Raw genomic sequence first — 17,654 nt, 5'->3', positions numbered from 1 at the left:
GTGTTTCTGTTTAAATAAGTAATCATAGTTTTAAAATTGATGTATACAAAAAATATTCCATTCTTTTTTATGCATTTTAATTTCTTTTCCTTCTTATGGTGAAAATGGAAGAGATCTCTTAACTGAAGCAATATTTTGTTTTGAGTTTTTTTCCCCATTTACCTCTCATTTTGGAATCTTAAAGTAGTCCTTCTCATTTTCATGCTCTCAACAGTTGTGAGAGTACATTAGTTTGGGAAATAGTGAGAATAAGATTACTAGATGATCTTAGTGGCTAAATGAGGATTCATCTCCAGGTTCCATGGTTTCCATTTCTCTGGACATGCTTCATTCCCCATCTTCATGCAATCAATGTAATCAATAGGATAGGGAAAGCTAAGGTTTTCTGTCTCTTTATTGGACATGTTCTACCTGTGACTTTCTCTTTTTTCTTCCTCTCTCCTCAGGATAATCAGATCGAGCAGGAACGGGTGACCCGGCAAACGTCAGGCGGCTGTTGTGCCCTAGCTGTTGTCTATCTCCTGGGAAAATTCTATGTGGCAAATGCAGGTGATAGTAGGTAGGAATGGGTGGGCAGTGTGCCATCTGTATTGCTTGCTAAATCATAACCATCCAAACCATAGAAAGATTAGCATTTTTTCTTGCATAGCACAAATGAACCAAAGCCTTTCCCAATCTTAGCTGACAATTGGTTTCCTGAAAGGAAAGCATTCTTTTAGAGAAGTGGCCATAATAAAATTTTGAAGGAACCCAAGAGAAAGCTGTCTTTTAAAATGAAACAGGCCCAATATGCATAGGAAGAAGAAATGGACTGCAGAAATGCGAGAAATTGCTCTATAAATATGTACCCTGATAAACACAAACTGTTGAGAAGTTTGACAGGGGTCAGTTTCCAGTTACATTCTGTGCATACCTTGGTGCTGTCTGCACTGTAGCTAAGGCAAACTGTCAATGCTGGGAAGTGATGGGTGAAATCTCAGTTCTCAAGAAAAACAGATGCAAGATTTCGGCTTAGCTTTTTTAGGCATTACCAAGGGCACATGTCTTTCTCATTTAAGAAACTTAAAAAATGTGATACATTTTATATTCGATGACGTCTTAAATTCACTGTTTTTTCCTGACCGAATCCCGCCACCAAGAGAACAGAGGAGGAAAGGCCCTATCCCCAAGAGATCTGCCATGCTCCCACCATTTTGTCCTCAGCTTCAGCCAGATGGCTGTTTAGATATTTATTATTTTTGCGAAATGCACTTCCTGCTTCCACTGCCTCCCCAATGGGCCCATAGACTTAAAACTATAGATTTATGCAAACAAATGACTTGTAAATTGCTTCATACACCCTTCTAACCCCACACTGAAACAAACAAACACAAATGTGTATGTAGAGGAAAATTTAAAATATTTCCATAAAATTATTTTTTCCTTAAATTGAAGCTTCAAAAATGGGTGTGCCTTACATTTGATGGTGCCTTACATTTGGTGAAATATGGTGATTGTTATAGGATTTTATAACAAATCATTTTTTATCTGTTCAGACTTCAGAGATGTCAAAAATAGATATCTGAGGGGAAAAAAACCCTACACACACAGAGCCCACGTTCTTAGATTATCCAAAAAAAAAAAAGGGGGGGGGGAATCATTTCCTTTTCTGAGTAATGTGGTGAGAGACAACACATTAGTCAATCCCAGGAGAACCTAAAAGCAACACCAACCCTCTATTTTGTCCAGTGCTTTGGGGAGCTGTGATGCATTGGGTAGTAGACTAGAAGTGTGGCCCCACTGTCCCTTCAATGTATGGATTCCTTTTTACATGGATAACACATAACAGAATAGTTGTGAAATAAGTTTCAGTCATGTTGATAAGCATAAAATTCAGACCATGTTCACATGTCACATGAAGCTATAGTTTATGTTAGCCATGGTTTCTTCTTTTAGCCATAGATGATCCTCTAGGCAAACAAGCTAGAGCCTCCCCCTCAAATTTAGATATTTTTTTTTTTAACTTCTCCAGTCAGTTTTATTTAGTCCTAGGGAATTATGCAGTGCAAATCATTATTCTGGGTTGAGACAAAAACAACTATCCATAGTTTTAAAAGGGTTGAATTCACCAACCAGCTACAAAAATGGTTTCTAATTGTGGCTTGAGGCCGGTTAACTACTCATGATTTGCTTCTGGGATGAGTTCAGACAGAGTAGCAAGCAAGAACTCGGCAAGCTATTAGAGGTAATCAGACATGGACTTTGTCTCCTCACTACGTTTTATCTTATTACTATTCTGCATGCAATCAAAATAAGTCTTCTTCATAGGTCTAGTCTTTAAAAGTCAAAAAAGTTTTAAGGAAGTAGCTTCTAAGAATGTCCCATATTGTTTTAAATTGTTCCATTTTAACTGGTTTTTATTCTTTTAAGTGTATGTTTTTAATTGTTTTAATACTATTTGTAGTTTTTAATGTTAAATTTTGTATGTTTTAATTATGTTGTAATCACTTTAATTTGTAAGCCATCTACAGTCCCAATTTTGAGGGGAAATGAGGGTTATGAATAATGATGATGATAATTGTTCTACATGGGAAATAGTGATAATGATCATTCTCTAGGAACATTAAAAAGGTTAAGTGCGAAATAATAAAAGGAATGTAAAATGCATATGTGAAAAACATCGGGAGCACTCAGTCAAATGAGCCAAAAAAGGTTTATACCACTGGGAAATACTGAACACAAACTTGTGGCAAAGACAAGTTTTTATTCTTGGTTTCCACCAATATGAAAGTTTTATGAAGATAGAATAATTATTAAAATATATCATAGCTTTTATGGAAGCAATAAATGAAACCAGGACTCTGTTGAAAGTTGAAAATTTAATAGCTATTACCAATCAGAAAGTAGCAGCCACATACATTCAAAAGAACTATGCATCTTTTCTTGATCAAAAGAATCATGTTGTATTTAAAAGCAGTTATGCTTTTACATTTCCCTCTTTTTCTCAATATGAAAAACGTAAATTATGTTACCTGGGTGTGGATTTTGCACATTTCATTTAAAAAATGCTTAGTCTCTTAATGTTTGGAAGTGGGGACCCATGAAATTAGTCATCCCTCTCTTCTCGTGGTCTTCATTTTTCTGCTGTTTTCTAGCATGTTTTCCATCCCACTCATCTGAACTAGGATGTTTCTCACTCTTGGACTGTTCTTCTGGAGCCAATAATAGAAAGTCAGCTCATGTCTCTTGAAAGTGTAATTGAGGAACTACAGTAGAATATAAAAGTTTCAGAACAACATATAGATAGACATAGTTTTTACTATAAAATGTCTATAAGTTTAAACATGCTTTATCAGAATACCAACATCCACACAAATTTTGATAGATGTAAATTTGCAAGGGTCTTCTGTTCATTAGAGTACTGCTCCTTAAACCTGTGGGTCCTGACCCCAGATGAGGTCTCTTAGCACGATGTTGGAGTCACACAAAAATTGGCAACAGTACAAGGTTTCTGAACACCACCTAATTACAGTGGACTCTGCAGAAAATGCTTCAGTTGTACTCCACAAAAAGAAAAATCAGCCTGTTCAGCAAGCTTTGCAAATGCTGATTTATTGTCAGTAAATGTTCAATTTGTATACCGTTTTAAAATATCTATATACCCAGAGTCATGTAACACTCTATTGGGTGGAAAGAGGTCACAAGTGAAAAAGGTTTAAGAAGCCCTGCTCTAGAGGGTGGCCATGTCAGTTTGTTTCATCAATATAACAACACACTTTGAGGCATCTAAAAGAGTAATTTTAAAGTTATAACATTTTAATAGAGCCCACTATACTAATGCATTTTCTGTTTTCGACTGAATTCTGCTAAGTGGCTGCAGGATGCCAAACACCCATCTCTGGCAATACCATCCTACTCTTTCTGGATTGATGTGATCTGCACTGAGCTTGGAAAAGTTACCTTGGGACATTGCAGGTTTGAGAATCCCCCAGCCAACATGGCCAGATTCTAAGATTTGGGGTTATCAAAAGTAACTTTCCCAAACTCTGGTCCCTCCCACTGGCATCTGCCTGGATAGTGAATAATAGTACTGGGAACAGATGTGGTAGGTTCAGATCTCCCCTCATTCATGAGCTGCATTGAATAGCCCTGAGTAAATCACTTTCTTTTGATTCATGTTTCTTTGCAGGGATGCTTTGGAAATAAAATAAGAGCTAGGGCAGGGAGTAATTATAAATCAATTCAAGATTCAACTTTCTCCTGCAGTAATCACTTGCCCAGTCCATGTATTTGCACCGTGCTTCTTACACACATTTTCCTGTCCTTCACAGAGATTATCTTTCGGGGTTAAACATGGTCATATGCAAAACGGTCCTCAGCTAATACTGCATCCCGTTGCCCTCCCCTGTATTTGCTGCTTGTCCTTCCTATGCTGTCTCTTTTCTTGCACTCTTTTACTCTCTCTCTAATGCCATCATTCCATCTTTCATTGCAGGGCCATTGTCATCCGTAATGGGGAAATCATTCCAATGTCCCGGGAGTTTACTCCAGAGACAGAGAGGCAAAGGCTACAGTTTTTAGTAAGAAAGAACCTTCTTCCTATCTGTTGTATTTTTAGTCCACTCCCACCACCACTGCCAACCAGTCAAAAAGTGGTTTCTGTATTTTCACATTGCTCCTGATAATTGATTGGAGAGGACAACTGCTGGCGGGCACAGCTGACTAATACAATTTCGAAGGCAAATTTAAAAGAAGAATTAGTGAGATGTACAAACTAGTTTGACATGCCTAGAGGCATTGGGCTTCTCTTTCTTGAAAGCACATTCATGCAAGCCACCTGGTGGGCTGCTTTCAATATAGGAACTAGGACTCCAGTGTTCAAATCCCCACTCAGCTCCAGAAACGCATAGCATGACTTCGGGCAAGTGACATTCCTTGAGTCTTAGAAGAAAGTAATGAACCTTTCCAAGAAAAACCCATGATAGGGTTGCTTTAGTCACTCACTGGCATTGCAAGAGACACAGTAAGAGAGAATGATAGTTTGGGAGAGAGGATGAATAGAGGAAACCCCACAGACACAGTGCCTAGTTTGTCAACTATACGTGTTTGTAGCTGACTCTGGAAACCTGCTTTCACTCCCACAATTTAAAGGCAGTAAGGATGAGACTGTACATTATATCCAACAGGAATTTTTAATTCTCTGACAGCCACATCTTGAAGGGAACTGCTGCTTAAAATCAAAAATATTTAAAGCAAAGAGGTGGCAGAAGAGAATTTATCGGTAAACTTTTCCCACTTTGCTCTTGTGACTTTGCCCCCTGCCCAGGATTTTAGACTACTGAGAGCCAACATAGTGTAGGGTTTGTACATTGGACAAGGACCCCTGAGAAACCAGGGCCTGAATCCCTTCTCAGCCACTGGCGGTCATAAGCACCACACACACTCTCAACCTCAGGAGAAAACAGTGGCAAATATTTTCTTAATAAATATTGCCAAGAAAATGCTAAGATAAAATCATCATAGATCCAATTTGATTTAAAGTAGCATAACAACGAATTCCAGGTGTGCATTAACAAGATAGACACCCCTTTTGATATACATGCTCACAATTGCTTATTCAAAAAGCAGCTTTTCCATACAACAGAGTAGACTGCTACATCAGATCCATGGGCCAGATTATTCAGATTGCCTAGAATGCTAAAAACAAAATATTCATTTCTGGTTTGAAAAAAAAACTGATTGTAATGTTAAACACAAGCACGTAGGCCTGCAGTTTATTTAAAGATGAACTGGTTCACCTGGAGTTTCTAAGAGAGACTACCTGACTTTTTTGTTTGCTGTTCACATGAGAAAGGATGGTCTGGGGGCTGAATTCAGCCAAGGGCCACACATTTTGAGTATAACATGAGTTCTGCTCTCAAAGACCAGAGAAAGAAAGAAACACTGAAGCAGAGAGAGAAAGAGGGGGAGAGAGAGATTCCTGAGTGGAAGCAAGATGAGATGTTTGTTGCTGGCCCATGCTCAAAATGTAATTCATTGGCAAAACACCAGATGAAAACTTATCTGTTGTTCTATATCCAAACAGTCGCCTCCTTGCCTTGAGAAGGGAGGAAATTACATTGAGAAACAGATTTTCTTCAGCTGGCTATGATAATGAAACTGAGCACTGAGAAAACCAATCATGCACTCCCCCCCCCCCCCAAAGGCTTGAGCAGTTTGCTTTGAGCCAAAGCCCTTTTATTATGTAATCCTTTTGCTATAGGAAGTGCTAGAGTGATGATTATTTGTTATGTGCAGTTTGAAATACTGTTCTTAAACATATATAATCTCCATGTACAGGCAGTTCCCAAGTTACAAACATTAGCCTTACAAACTACTCATAGTTAAGAACAGGGCTGAGACAACAGGAAATGAGAGAAATCTACCCCTCGGAAGGGAAATTCACTCCCGAAAAATCACTCCTGAAAGAGTTATTCTGGGGAAAATATGTCTCTGTTGAAATTTTCACACCAATCCTTGATTCCACAGCAAGCTAAACTTCAAAATCCAATAATCACAGGGACAGAAAGTGAGGTGAGATCTTCTGAATAGGGGCACAGACTGCAAAACAAGAACAATAGGGGTGTTAGACTTTCTCTATGCTATCCAAAGCATGTGTGTATACGTGCACACGCACATGCACACACACATACATATACACATACCCACATATATAGTATTATTCCATTATCCGGGTGGAGGCCAAAAAGGGGTGCTAGACAGAGAACGTTAGTCCATTTTACAGGAGGGGGGGGGGGGTGAAGGAAGAAAACCATTTATCCTGTTTTCACTAGTTATTCCCCTCTTTCCCGTGCCATACACGAGGGTTGTTTCCACAACGGTGACATGGATGGAGGAATAACAGGAAAACAGGGAAATAGTTTTACTCCTTCAATCCCCCACCCCTTAAAGTGGACCATCCTTTTCTGTTGAGCACCTCCTTTTGGCCTCCACCTAGAAAATGAAACAGTTCACACACACATACACATCTATATGGCTGAAGTTGCATTGAAAAATGTTCTGACTTACATACAAATTCTTGTTCGTAACTTGGGGACTGCCTGTATATGTATATGCCTGTGTTTATGTATCTTCTCTTTCAGTGTTTATGTGCCATAAAATAAAGCATAGGATTTGGTCTGCCACTCTCTTCTCTATGTTTCTCCTAATTTCCTACTCTTATTAGAATATGCACTTAAAATTATTTAATGTGGATTCACCATCCCCTTCACAGTGTTTATTGCCCATTAAGATGGTTAAATGGAGTGAGAATATAAAATGTTTCATCCTTTCAAAGCCTGTTTCAGAGCCCTGCTTTTTTCCTCCTGGCTCAGTTCCTCATTCTACCAAAGGTTATCAGCTTGTTAATGGTAGGCATTTCCTTCTAGGCTTGTCTTCCAGGCTCCTTTGCTGAGGGTTTGCCCAGTGAGTAATCATCTCTCTTTAGGACACTGACATGTCAACACATTGTCAGCTCTGAAAAGCAAGCCCTGATTGGAGAGTAAGGCCAAAAATGATAGGAGAGCTCTGTTAATTTAGCAAGTGGAAAGAAAACAAAAATATTAACCGCATTTTTGAAATACAGTCAGCATTCCACATTTGCAGGTTTAAAATGTATGGATTTGATTATTCATGAGTTTGATTAATGTATTATCTCTAGGAATCTCTAGGTGCTCCAGCACAATTCTATGGAAGGTGTTCTCTCAAGTTAAAAAAGAGGAACATCCATAGACAAAGTCATAGCCCCATTCAACACATTGTCAGTGCTGGAGTGCCCAGATGTACAGGACCAACCTAGACAATATAAATGTGGGAATTTACCCCTTCCAATAAAAGAAACCCCTGGAATGGAGGATGGGACAACCAGGTTAATCCTGACTTTTTCTAAACAAGAAGTGAGCTGGAATCACTTTCTGCTGCAAGAAAGGGTTTCACAATTACATAAATTGCCCCAGTGACACCAAAACATGGTGGAAATAACCTCCAAAACCCCTAAAGGGCAAAATGCATTTTTTTAATCCCCTGAGTGGCAGCAAAAAACAAAAAACAATTAAGGAAACCATAGGGATAATAAGAAAAGGTCTAAGATCTCATGCAGTTCACTCTTTGCTCACCTCTGTAGTAGTTAATGTATGGAACGTAATTTACAGAATATTAGCATTGGTCCAAATAAGTAATTTCATACTGCCTCTCCTGCCTTCAATATTTTGCTTTTGCTCAATTGTTTTCGAGATTCCTCTGTCCAGTGCTTGTCTTATGATGGTCTTGGCTTTCTGTTACTGTAGTGACGAAGCTCCAGGTGATTCTTGTGCTTAAACATCCTCTCTTCCTCTCATAGGGCTTTTTGAGACCTGAGTTACTGGGAAATGAGTTTACTCACCTCGAGTTCCCTCGAAGGATCCAGCAGAAGGAACTGGGGAAGAAGATGTTGTACAGGGACCAAAATATGAACGGCTGGTAATTCTTCTTGTTGTTTTACTTAGAATACACAGATTATTTTAGTCAGCATTTCAAGCTGAAGGAATCAATAGATGTTCTCATGCCAGCCTGTTACATCATCTTAATCTGCTCTGTGGGTGTACGAAAGGCCATTCTTCTCCCCACATTAAGGATGGAGACAGATGACATTTTTCTAAGAGAATTGGCAGGAGTATTAGGGAAGCATTATTATCTAGAATGTGTATAGCGATCCAGCTATGACTTTGCTAGATTTGTTTTTGTAGTACTTCCAAAATTCTGTTTGATCAAAAATAACTCTGGGAGAAAAGACGTCTGAGCATACACACATGTGCATATGTGTGCAAAGAGAAATTTCCTAAATTTGGGCAAGGGATAGGAGAAAGACCTGTATCTACTGGCATAGGTCTGAATGATTAATAACTGATCTATAAGAGAGTGATTCCCCTTCCTGCTTAATTATTATTGTTGCTGTGTGCTTTCATGTTGTTTACAACTTATAACAACCCTAAGGTAAATCTATCATACTGCTCAAATTATAAAGTGTGGGATAACTAACCCTGTATATTTTGCATTGGAATTTTATGGATTCTGTTGTTTTGCTCCCCAAAACAACATTCTCGGCTCAAAAATTTTGAATTCTCCATGTATTTCCAGCACGTGAATGTCAGGCTTCTTACTTTTTAAAAAGTCCACAAGTCTTCCAAAGTCTGTTCATCCTCCAATTGAATGACATGATGCTGAGCTGGATTAGTTGTTGCCTGCTGAGGATAAGCACTCTACTGTGCTTTTTCAAAGCAGCTGATAGTTCTCTTACAAGTCTTGGAAAGGCGGTGTTGAAAATGGTTATTTACATATGCATGTTGTGTGTTTCATTTCCTGACCAGGGCATATAAAAAGATAGAAGAAGATGACCTGAAGTTTCCACTCATATATGGAGAGGGTAAAAAGGTGAATTGCTGTGAATATGTAAAAGTATTTGAGAAATTGAGAACATTTTCAGGAAACAGAGAGAAAGTGAACTTGGAATAGATATCCAAATGAAATAGGGATGAGGGATATATAGCTCTATAGATATTGTTGACTGCAACTGCAGTCAGCCTTAAGCAACACAACTGCAGTAGTGGCTGAACAGGAGCTAGAGTCCAACAACAGCTGTAAATACGATACATACATTTGTTATTCCTGCAGTAAAGAAAAAAAAATAGTGATGAGATGAGTTCACAAAAAAAAGAAAGAATAAGATTAGCCTCGATCTCTTTGGGATTTGGCCCCATCCCCTGTTGATTTGGGGCATTCTCAATACCCACAGAAAAGCTCATCCATATGGAACCAGAAATGATGGAAAAGTCTGTTCTTTAAAGAAAAAGAATCGGATTTTGGTTGCATTGTTTTTATGATAACCATTTCAGTTTTACACCTCTTAGTGCAGCCAAAGATGTCCTGGGCTAATATTTTAGTATAAACAGACGGCAGTGCCAATATTTTGGCATCAAGACTGAACCCCCTTACATTGAGCTATCTTTTCCGATTTCTTCATCATTCCTCTTCCGCATATTCTAACATATTGTACAATATGCCAGAAATGCAGTTTTTATTTGGAATTATGCTAGCTATGACTCATGGCAATCTTACATATGAGAAAATTCCAAAAACCCTTGCATCATAACTCTGCCCAGATTTTGTGTGTTATGTGGACCAAAAATACATATTAAAAGACATCCAAGTAAATCAGGAGAACATGTATTATCTTTTGGGAAAGGTTTTTTTTGAAGGTTCAAAATATTAGCCTCCATGTTATTTAAAATGCTGGTACTCTCTTTGAGTCCATATACACTTTGATCATTCCATTTCAAGTGATCCTTTTTGACCATTTTTCTCTTAGGCTCGAATGATGGCAACTATTGGAGTGACTCGAGGCTTAGGGGATCATGATCTCAAGGTATACAGCTCCAACATTCACATCAAACCTTTCCTGTCCTGCATCCCAGACGTGAGTACATCAGAATGGATTCCTATACATTCCACTTCTTGGCACAATAGCTAAACACTATTCAACTCTCTGTGTTGCTAATTGTGAGATGGATTAGGGAATAAACCCATACCTGTTCATAAGTATGATGTGTGTCTTTGACCTGAATATTGAACTAGTATAAATTTTAAGCTTTGAAGTTGGAATTCTTTTAACTGTATCTATGTATGTATAAATGTGTTCCTAGCTTTTACTCTCTTGCACCCCCTGTTGTCAGGCATGGAATATCTTGGCAATCAAGACACTAAAATTTGAAATATCGATGTTTGGAAACAGCTCTGTTGGTTAAGCATAATGGTAATACTCAGAAACATCTGGAGCAGATCTTGGGGAAGCTTGGCCATGTTATGTGGGGATTATGAGGAATGTAGCCCAAAAGCAGCATTCCCAAGCTCTGGAAGGCATGGAGCAGAGGTACAATGCTTTACTATATAGGGAGTCCCTTATCCTAGTGATTTACAAACTCTGGTCCTCCAAATGTTTTGAACTTCAACTCTCAAATATTCCAAGATGCAGAGATTCTGGGAGCTGATGTCCCAAAACCTAAAGGTCTGGAGTTTGAGAACTACTGCCTTTGTCTATCCCAAATGACTCTTTGGAGTTCAAGTGTTACAGAGGTAACAATGTATCAGATCCTACAGTAATCCTTTTGTTGTTCTGAATATACAATTTGCTTGATTCTTAGGTGGCTCAACCGAGTTTATTTCTTTTTCAGGAAGTTTGTCTTTTTACCCTGCTTTATAAGGTGATAATGGCAAGGGACAGGCAGAAAGTCCCTTAAATATAGGGTTAGTTTATTAGACAGCTTCAAGCTCTTGCCTCCACATCTTGTGCAGGAGACTCTGACTATGTGCTGAGAACTATGGACAGATACAGGGATGGCTCTCTTTTATTCCAGGGAACAAAGAAGTTAAGGAACAGCAGAATCAGGAACTAACAATCATGCAGAGTTTGGTTAGTAGTGGGCATAGGATAGAGCAGTGGCAACCATGAGCTCAAGTCTGTCTATTTAAACAACAAATGTCAATTTGTGTTGTGTATGAGGCCCAGCACAAATAATCGATAATGCCCGATCTTCCTCTTCCACCATTTACTGAGAGTGCATCTCCTTTCCTATAAAAATAACTGAAACCATTACATTATATAACAAAATCAGTGAGGTTATTACTTCTTAAAGTACAATTACAATATAATACCATGATACCAGAGTTATTGGAAAGACGCTCTTCATAAGTTAAGTAGTTACAGGTTGAATATCCTTACCCAAAATCCAAAATAATCCAAAATCATCTCCCAAGGTGGCTGAGATAATGACACTTTTGCTTTCTTATGGTTTAGTATACACAAAATTTGTCTCATGTGCAAAAATAGTAAAAATAGTAAGTTTTAAATTAATTTCAGGCCATGTATATAAGGTGTATATAAAATATACTGTATTTCTTCACATAATAGTCACCACTGCGTAATAGTGCACTTTGGGCATTAAATTTTGCCAATTTTTGTAAGCCGCCCTGAATCCCCTCGGGTGAGAAGGGTGGGGTATAAATGTTGTAAATAAATAAATAAAATAAAGAGTCGTGCCCATTTTTTGGGGTAGTAAAATGGTATTTTTGTGTTCCTCGCATGATAGTCGCACCCTTCATTCACTGCCTCCTTGGAGCTATGGGGTTTCACTCAGCTGGCAATTGAGTAAACCCCATAGCTGGAAAGGGGGTGGGTGCGCATGCCTGTCATCATGGAACTATGAGGCTTCATTCAGCTGGCAACCAAATGAAGCCCCATAGCTGGAATTTTATTTTACTTCGTAATACTTACACCCACCCCCTTTTTCGGCCAAAAAAAAAAAGAAGAGATATCTACCTAATTATGTATGTGCAAATATTCCAAAATAAAAAATCAAAATACAGAACACTTCTGTTCCCAAGCATTTCAGATAAGATATACTCAACATGTATTTCCAAATTCTGTTGTCTTTACTCTGGTCCCAACTATGGTCCTACACTCTAAGTAAAGAGAACAGAATGGGTTCCTACAACAGGAAGTGTGTAGAATTCTAAATAACTTGTGTTTGTGCTGGTGCAAGAGCACCCATAAGACTGGGCTGCCATAGATTCAAGGTGCAAGTAAGTCAACAATTAAGCCTATAGAAGATGATAGTTTTCTATGGATGAAGGATTACTTGTTGTGACTGTCCCAGCTTGCAACCAGGTTACCTTTCTGCATTTTTTTTCCAGGTCCGAATATATGACCTCACACAGTATGAGCACTGTCCTGATGATGTGCTGGTGCTGGGCACAGATGGTCTCTGGGATGTCACCAACAATCAAGAGGTGGCCAATATTGTATTTGATGTCCTTATGCGCTATGAGCCCAATGATCTTTGCAGGTAAGTTAAACAAAGTTCCCAGTCTGGCTGTTGGGAATTACATTGGAGAAGCTACTGTTGAGCCAGAGTCTTACTTTCTAAGATGAGCAGGATCTATTATTATTATTATTATTATTATTATTATTATTATTATTATTATTATTATTACATTTTATTTAATTATGTTAATCTGTGTCTTATTAGCTGAATTGTAGTTTTATAAAGTTTTTAGTCTTATCTGTCAAAAAGTGTGAGTGCCTCACCAAACTACATTTCTTATGATTTCATAGCATTGAACCATTGCAGTTAAAGTGGCGTAAAACTGCATTAATTCTACAATGTAGATATGCCTCCTGTTCTATAGCACAAGGCTGTATCACTCCTATTTCTGGGGATTTCCACTGACATGTCTTTCTGATTGTGGGTTATAGGCCTTCTTTCATCACAGGTTACACCAAAACTGTAGAATGAGAGAAGTTTCATGCTTACCTCTTCCCAGTGATTAGGTTGATTGGGGGATTGGAGGAGCTGTATCCCCAATGGTAAATATTTCAAGCTCTGCACTTTTCTTACCTCTTCACCACTTCCCTTTCAATTACTGGTCGTGCGATGATGATTATAAATGTGATACACACTTAAATGCATGTTGAACAATACTGTTTGCAGTTTTTTAGTGAATGGCTTTCTACTATTACAGGTACACTATGGTAGCCCAGGAATTGGTGATGAAATCCCGAGGCATTCTGAAGGACCGTGGCTGGAGGCTGGCCAATGACAAGCTGGGGTCTGGAGATGATATCTCTGTTTTTGTTATTCCTCTGGGTGGACCAGGAAACTACACCTGAACCTCAAGTCTCAAAGCACAGGCTCATGACACTGGACTGCAAAACACACAGAGCAACCCATTGCACAAGTCAACGGGAAGTGTTCAGTTTCTTGCTGCTGGAACATTTGCACTCCGAGAGTCTTTCTGGAGTGGTTTAGAAAACTGTAAGACTGCAACTTCAGCCCTCTTCTCACTTTCAATCTTGCTGCATCTCTTTGAGACAACAGGAGACACAGCCCTGGGCCACATTCCTGTTAACAGCAAGGATGTCAAAGCAAAGTCATCTCTCTCAGGGAGTATCCTTGGCAGCCCTCAAGACCAATAGAAACACCACACTCCTAGGTCTGCCTTGAAATACGTGATTTTGCCCTCCTTGTCCCCTTGCACTGCATTGGAAGATTGGATAGAAGTGTTGGAACCTACCTGATCCACTGCAGCATTTTGTCATGCATACATACTTCTTCCCCATGGTTACAAAGAAGCAGCTGAACTTCCCTTTGCCAGGGACTAAGAACACTTCATCATAACTGATTAGATTGACAGTTGTGCCTCCTTTCTTAGGATGTATTGCCTTGCCCCAACAATCAGTCCTTACTGCAAATTGCTGAAGTATGTGCTTCTGACAGGCTGAGGATTAGCATTCCTCGAGCAGTATTTATAGCTTTCACTCCAAACCGCTCCCTGCGCAGTAAGGTGGATGCTGAATAAGCATTTGTTTATTTATTTATTATTTATTTTTTATTACGTGCAGGGATTTCGCACAATGGTGAACATTGCTGCAACTTAGCCAAATGTGCTTATTTTTTTATAAAGCTACCTCCAAGCTACAAAGGAGAGATTCAAGAGATTCTAGCTATAAAAAAACATTACTGAAAATCCACTTTAACTACTGAAAGTTGGGTGCAAAAATGAAATCTGGGCTAATTTAAATGGCTTGCCATTACATCTGTTGTGGAGAGGGAAAGCAGCATATTATATACATAAAAGAAAGCTACCTCTAAAAAGGATAAAACTGTAAAACGCCCTACGTTCTCAGACTGATTACTTGATTTCTTCTGTGAAAAATCACATGCTTCTACAGTAAGAAGTTCCAAAACTGAAGCCCAGTGCTCCGAGTTCTTGATTTGATACATTGAAGTGTTCAAAATGGTGTTTGAGTAGGGAATTGATCTAATTTTTTTTTCATGAGAATATAGTTGACTATGCAAGAGTCTGCTCATTTCTGGGGGAATTTGCATTTTAAATTTAGCCCTTCTTTGCAGTAACTAAGTTGGTGTCAAACATATATTTACAAGTTTATGAAAACATCTGTATAAAATCTAAGCACGGGCAATAGCTATGTTGCAGTTCTGCTCTTCTGAATTTTTTTACTGGGATTATAGTTTCATACATTTACTAGGGACAAACTCCTGTGTAACTCAGCAGAATTTATTTGTAAGAACATGTGTAACCTATTAGTCTACAGTGCTATGCAATCGTTGAATTCAAGAGGGTTTTTGAACACATAGGACTGCACTGTTAGACACTACCCTGTTATGCAAAAGCCAAGCCTACAAGCTTGGGATTTATCCATTTCTTTGTAGAATACAAAGTTCTTGGTAAAGTATCAAGACTTTCACTATTAGCACAAGGTAAAAACTAAGACTCTTGCTGGAAACACCTCAAGAGAGAGATACAGATACAGATATACATGCAGATCCTGCTGTCTGTGTATGGTGACACCACCAGTAAGAGATGTGTCAAGGGAATCTTATGGTGTGGGTTCATTCAATAAAATACATATGAAAGATACCCTTATCCATAATGCTTGAGATCAGAAGTGTTTTGGATTTCAGATACTTTAAGATTTTGGAATATCTGTATCGACATATGCATACATAATGAAATATTTTGGACAATAACCCATGTCTAAAAACAAAATTCACTTTTTTCATATACACCTGACAGACATAGCATATACAATACATTTTATACATAATATTTTTAACAATTTTGTGCATGAAACAAAGGTTTTTTGCATTGAATATATCAGAAGGTGAATGTATCACTATCTCAGCCACTCATACCAACAATTTTTCTAGTATTTGATTTTCAGAATTTCAGATAAGGGATACTTATCATGGAGCAATATCCTAAATGCACAGCAGAGTCCTTACCTGGAAACACACAAGGTAATCCTGCATCCTAAACCTGATTCAGAGACCAGTGATGATGGACCCCTCAATCTACCTTCACAGCCTAACAGCATCTCACCTGATGCATTTCTGAGAAGATGGGTTTTAAGGGATCACATTCTGTTGTTTGGGACCACAAACACGAATTTTCAGGAGGTCTTAAGCCCTGGTTATCATATTTTGATAGAAGTATGTATATCCAAACATTCACATGCAAAGTACCATAGTAAAAACCAGGGGTTGGACTGGATGGCCCTTGCAGTCTCTTCCAGCTCTATTTATTTATTACAACATTTATATCCCGCCCTTCTCACCCAACAGGGGACTCCGGGCAGCTTACAATAAAACACACATATAAAAACTGTACATTATAAATCAGATTAAAAATTATTAGCTTACATCAACATTCATAAACACATTCTAAAATACAGATGGGCGTGTTCAAGTTCAAAAGACTGGGTCTGTCGATTAAGTTCTGGCGTACATAATAATAATTACTGCGGTTGTTATTTGAAAGCCTGGCCCCACAACCAAGTTTTAACCATCCTACGGAAGGATAGGAGGGAGGGAGCCTGCCTGACTTCACTGGGGAGGGCGTTCCATAGGTGGGGAGCCACTACTGAAAAAGCCATGTCTCTCGCCCCGCCAGCTGCACCTGTGAGGCTGACGGGACCGCGAGCAGGGCCTCACCTGATGATCTTAAGCTTCGAGGTGGATCATAGTGGGAGACACGTTCGGACAGATAAGCTGGGTGGGAATCATTTAGATCTTTATAGGCTAAAGCCAGCACCTTGAATTGTGCTCAGTAGCTAATCGGCAGCCAGTGGAGCTGGCGTAACAGAGGAGAAGTATGCTCCTTGAACGCTGCTCCTGTTATTACCCTGGCAGCCTCCTGATGGACTAATTGAAGCTTCTGAGCAGTCTTCAAAGGCAGCCCCACGTAGAGTGCGTTGCAGCAGTCTAAACGGGATGTAACAAGAGTGTGGACCACCGTGGCCAAGTCCGGCTTCCCAAGGTACGGTCGCAGCTGGCGCACAAGTTTTAACTGCGAAGGCTCCCCTAGCCACCGCTGAGACCTGGAATTCCAGGCTCAACGATGAGTCTAGGATCACCCCCAGACTGCAAACCTGCGCCTTCAGGGGGAGTGTGACCCCATCCAGCACAGGCTGTAACCCTATGCCCTCTTCAGCCTTCCGACTGACCAGGAGGACCTCTGTCTTGTCTGGATTCAATTTCAATTTGTTGGCCCTCATCCAGTATGACACAGCGGCCAAGCACCGGTTCAGGACATTAGTTACAGGTGTGAAGAAGTGACAGAGCTGGACATCATCTGCGTACAGATGACACCGCACCCCAAAACTCCTGATGATCTCTCCCAGCGGCTACATGTAGATGTTAAACAACATGGGAGACAATACAGAGCCCTGCGGGACCCCACAAGACAACGGTTGTGGGGCCAAGCAGGAGTCCCCCAATGACACCATCTGGGACCGACCCTCCAGGAATGAGTGGAGCCACTGCAGAACAATACCTCCAAGTCCCATTCCTGCGAGGCGTCCCAGAAGGATACTGTGATCAACGGTATCGAAGGCCGCTGAGAGGTCCAGCAGAAACAGCAGGGACACACTCCCCCTGTCCAGTTCCCGGCGAAGATCATCGACTAATGCGACCAAGGCTGTCTCAGTACCATGCCCCGGCCTAAAGCCAGACTGTGCTGGATCCAGAAAATCAGTGTCAACCAAGAATCCCTGGAGCTGTGAAGCAACCACATGTTCCAAGATC

General features: G+C 39.6%; 1 protein-coding gene across 2 annotated transcripts in view; it reads left to right on the top strand.

Moving 5' to 3' along the window:
• ppm1j (protein phosphatase, Mg2+/Mn2+ dependent 1J) overlaps nucleotides 1-15,489 on the top strand; it is a 34,799-nt gene extending 19,310 nt beyond the window's left edge. For both annotated transcript variants that reach the window (XM_008109845.3, XM_008109844.3), the window contains exons 4-10: nucleotides 447-559; nucleotides 4,475-4,559; nucleotides 8,357-8,475; nucleotides 9,363-9,426; nucleotides 10,361-10,468; nucleotides 12,742-12,893; nucleotides 13,570-15,489. In XM_008109845.3, the coding sequence (XP_008108052.1) occupies nucleotides 447-559; nucleotides 4,475-4,559; nucleotides 8,357-8,475; nucleotides 9,363-9,426; nucleotides 10,361-10,468; nucleotides 12,742-12,893; nucleotides 13,570-13,717 (789 nt within the window). In that variant the 3' untranslated portion in view covers nucleotides 13,718-15,489. The remainder of the gene's footprint in view (nucleotides 1-446; nucleotides 560-4,474; nucleotides 4,560-8,356; nucleotides 8,476-9,362; nucleotides 9,427-10,360; nucleotides 10,469-12,741; nucleotides 12,894-13,569) is intronic.
• Nucleotides 15,490-17,654: the final 2,165 nt, after the last annotated feature.

Source organism: Anolis carolinensis, chromosome 4 (genome assembly GCF_035594765.1).
Source record: "Anolis carolinensis isolate JA03-04 chromosome 4, rAnoCar3.1.pri, whole genome shotgun sequence".
NCBI classification, from domain to species: domain Eukaryota; kingdom Metazoa; phylum Chordata; class Lepidosauria; order Squamata; family Dactyloidae; genus Anolis; species Anolis carolinensis.
The sequence above is the reverse complement of the archived record's forward strand: the minus strand, read 5'-3'. Positions and strand labels throughout refer to the sequence as shown.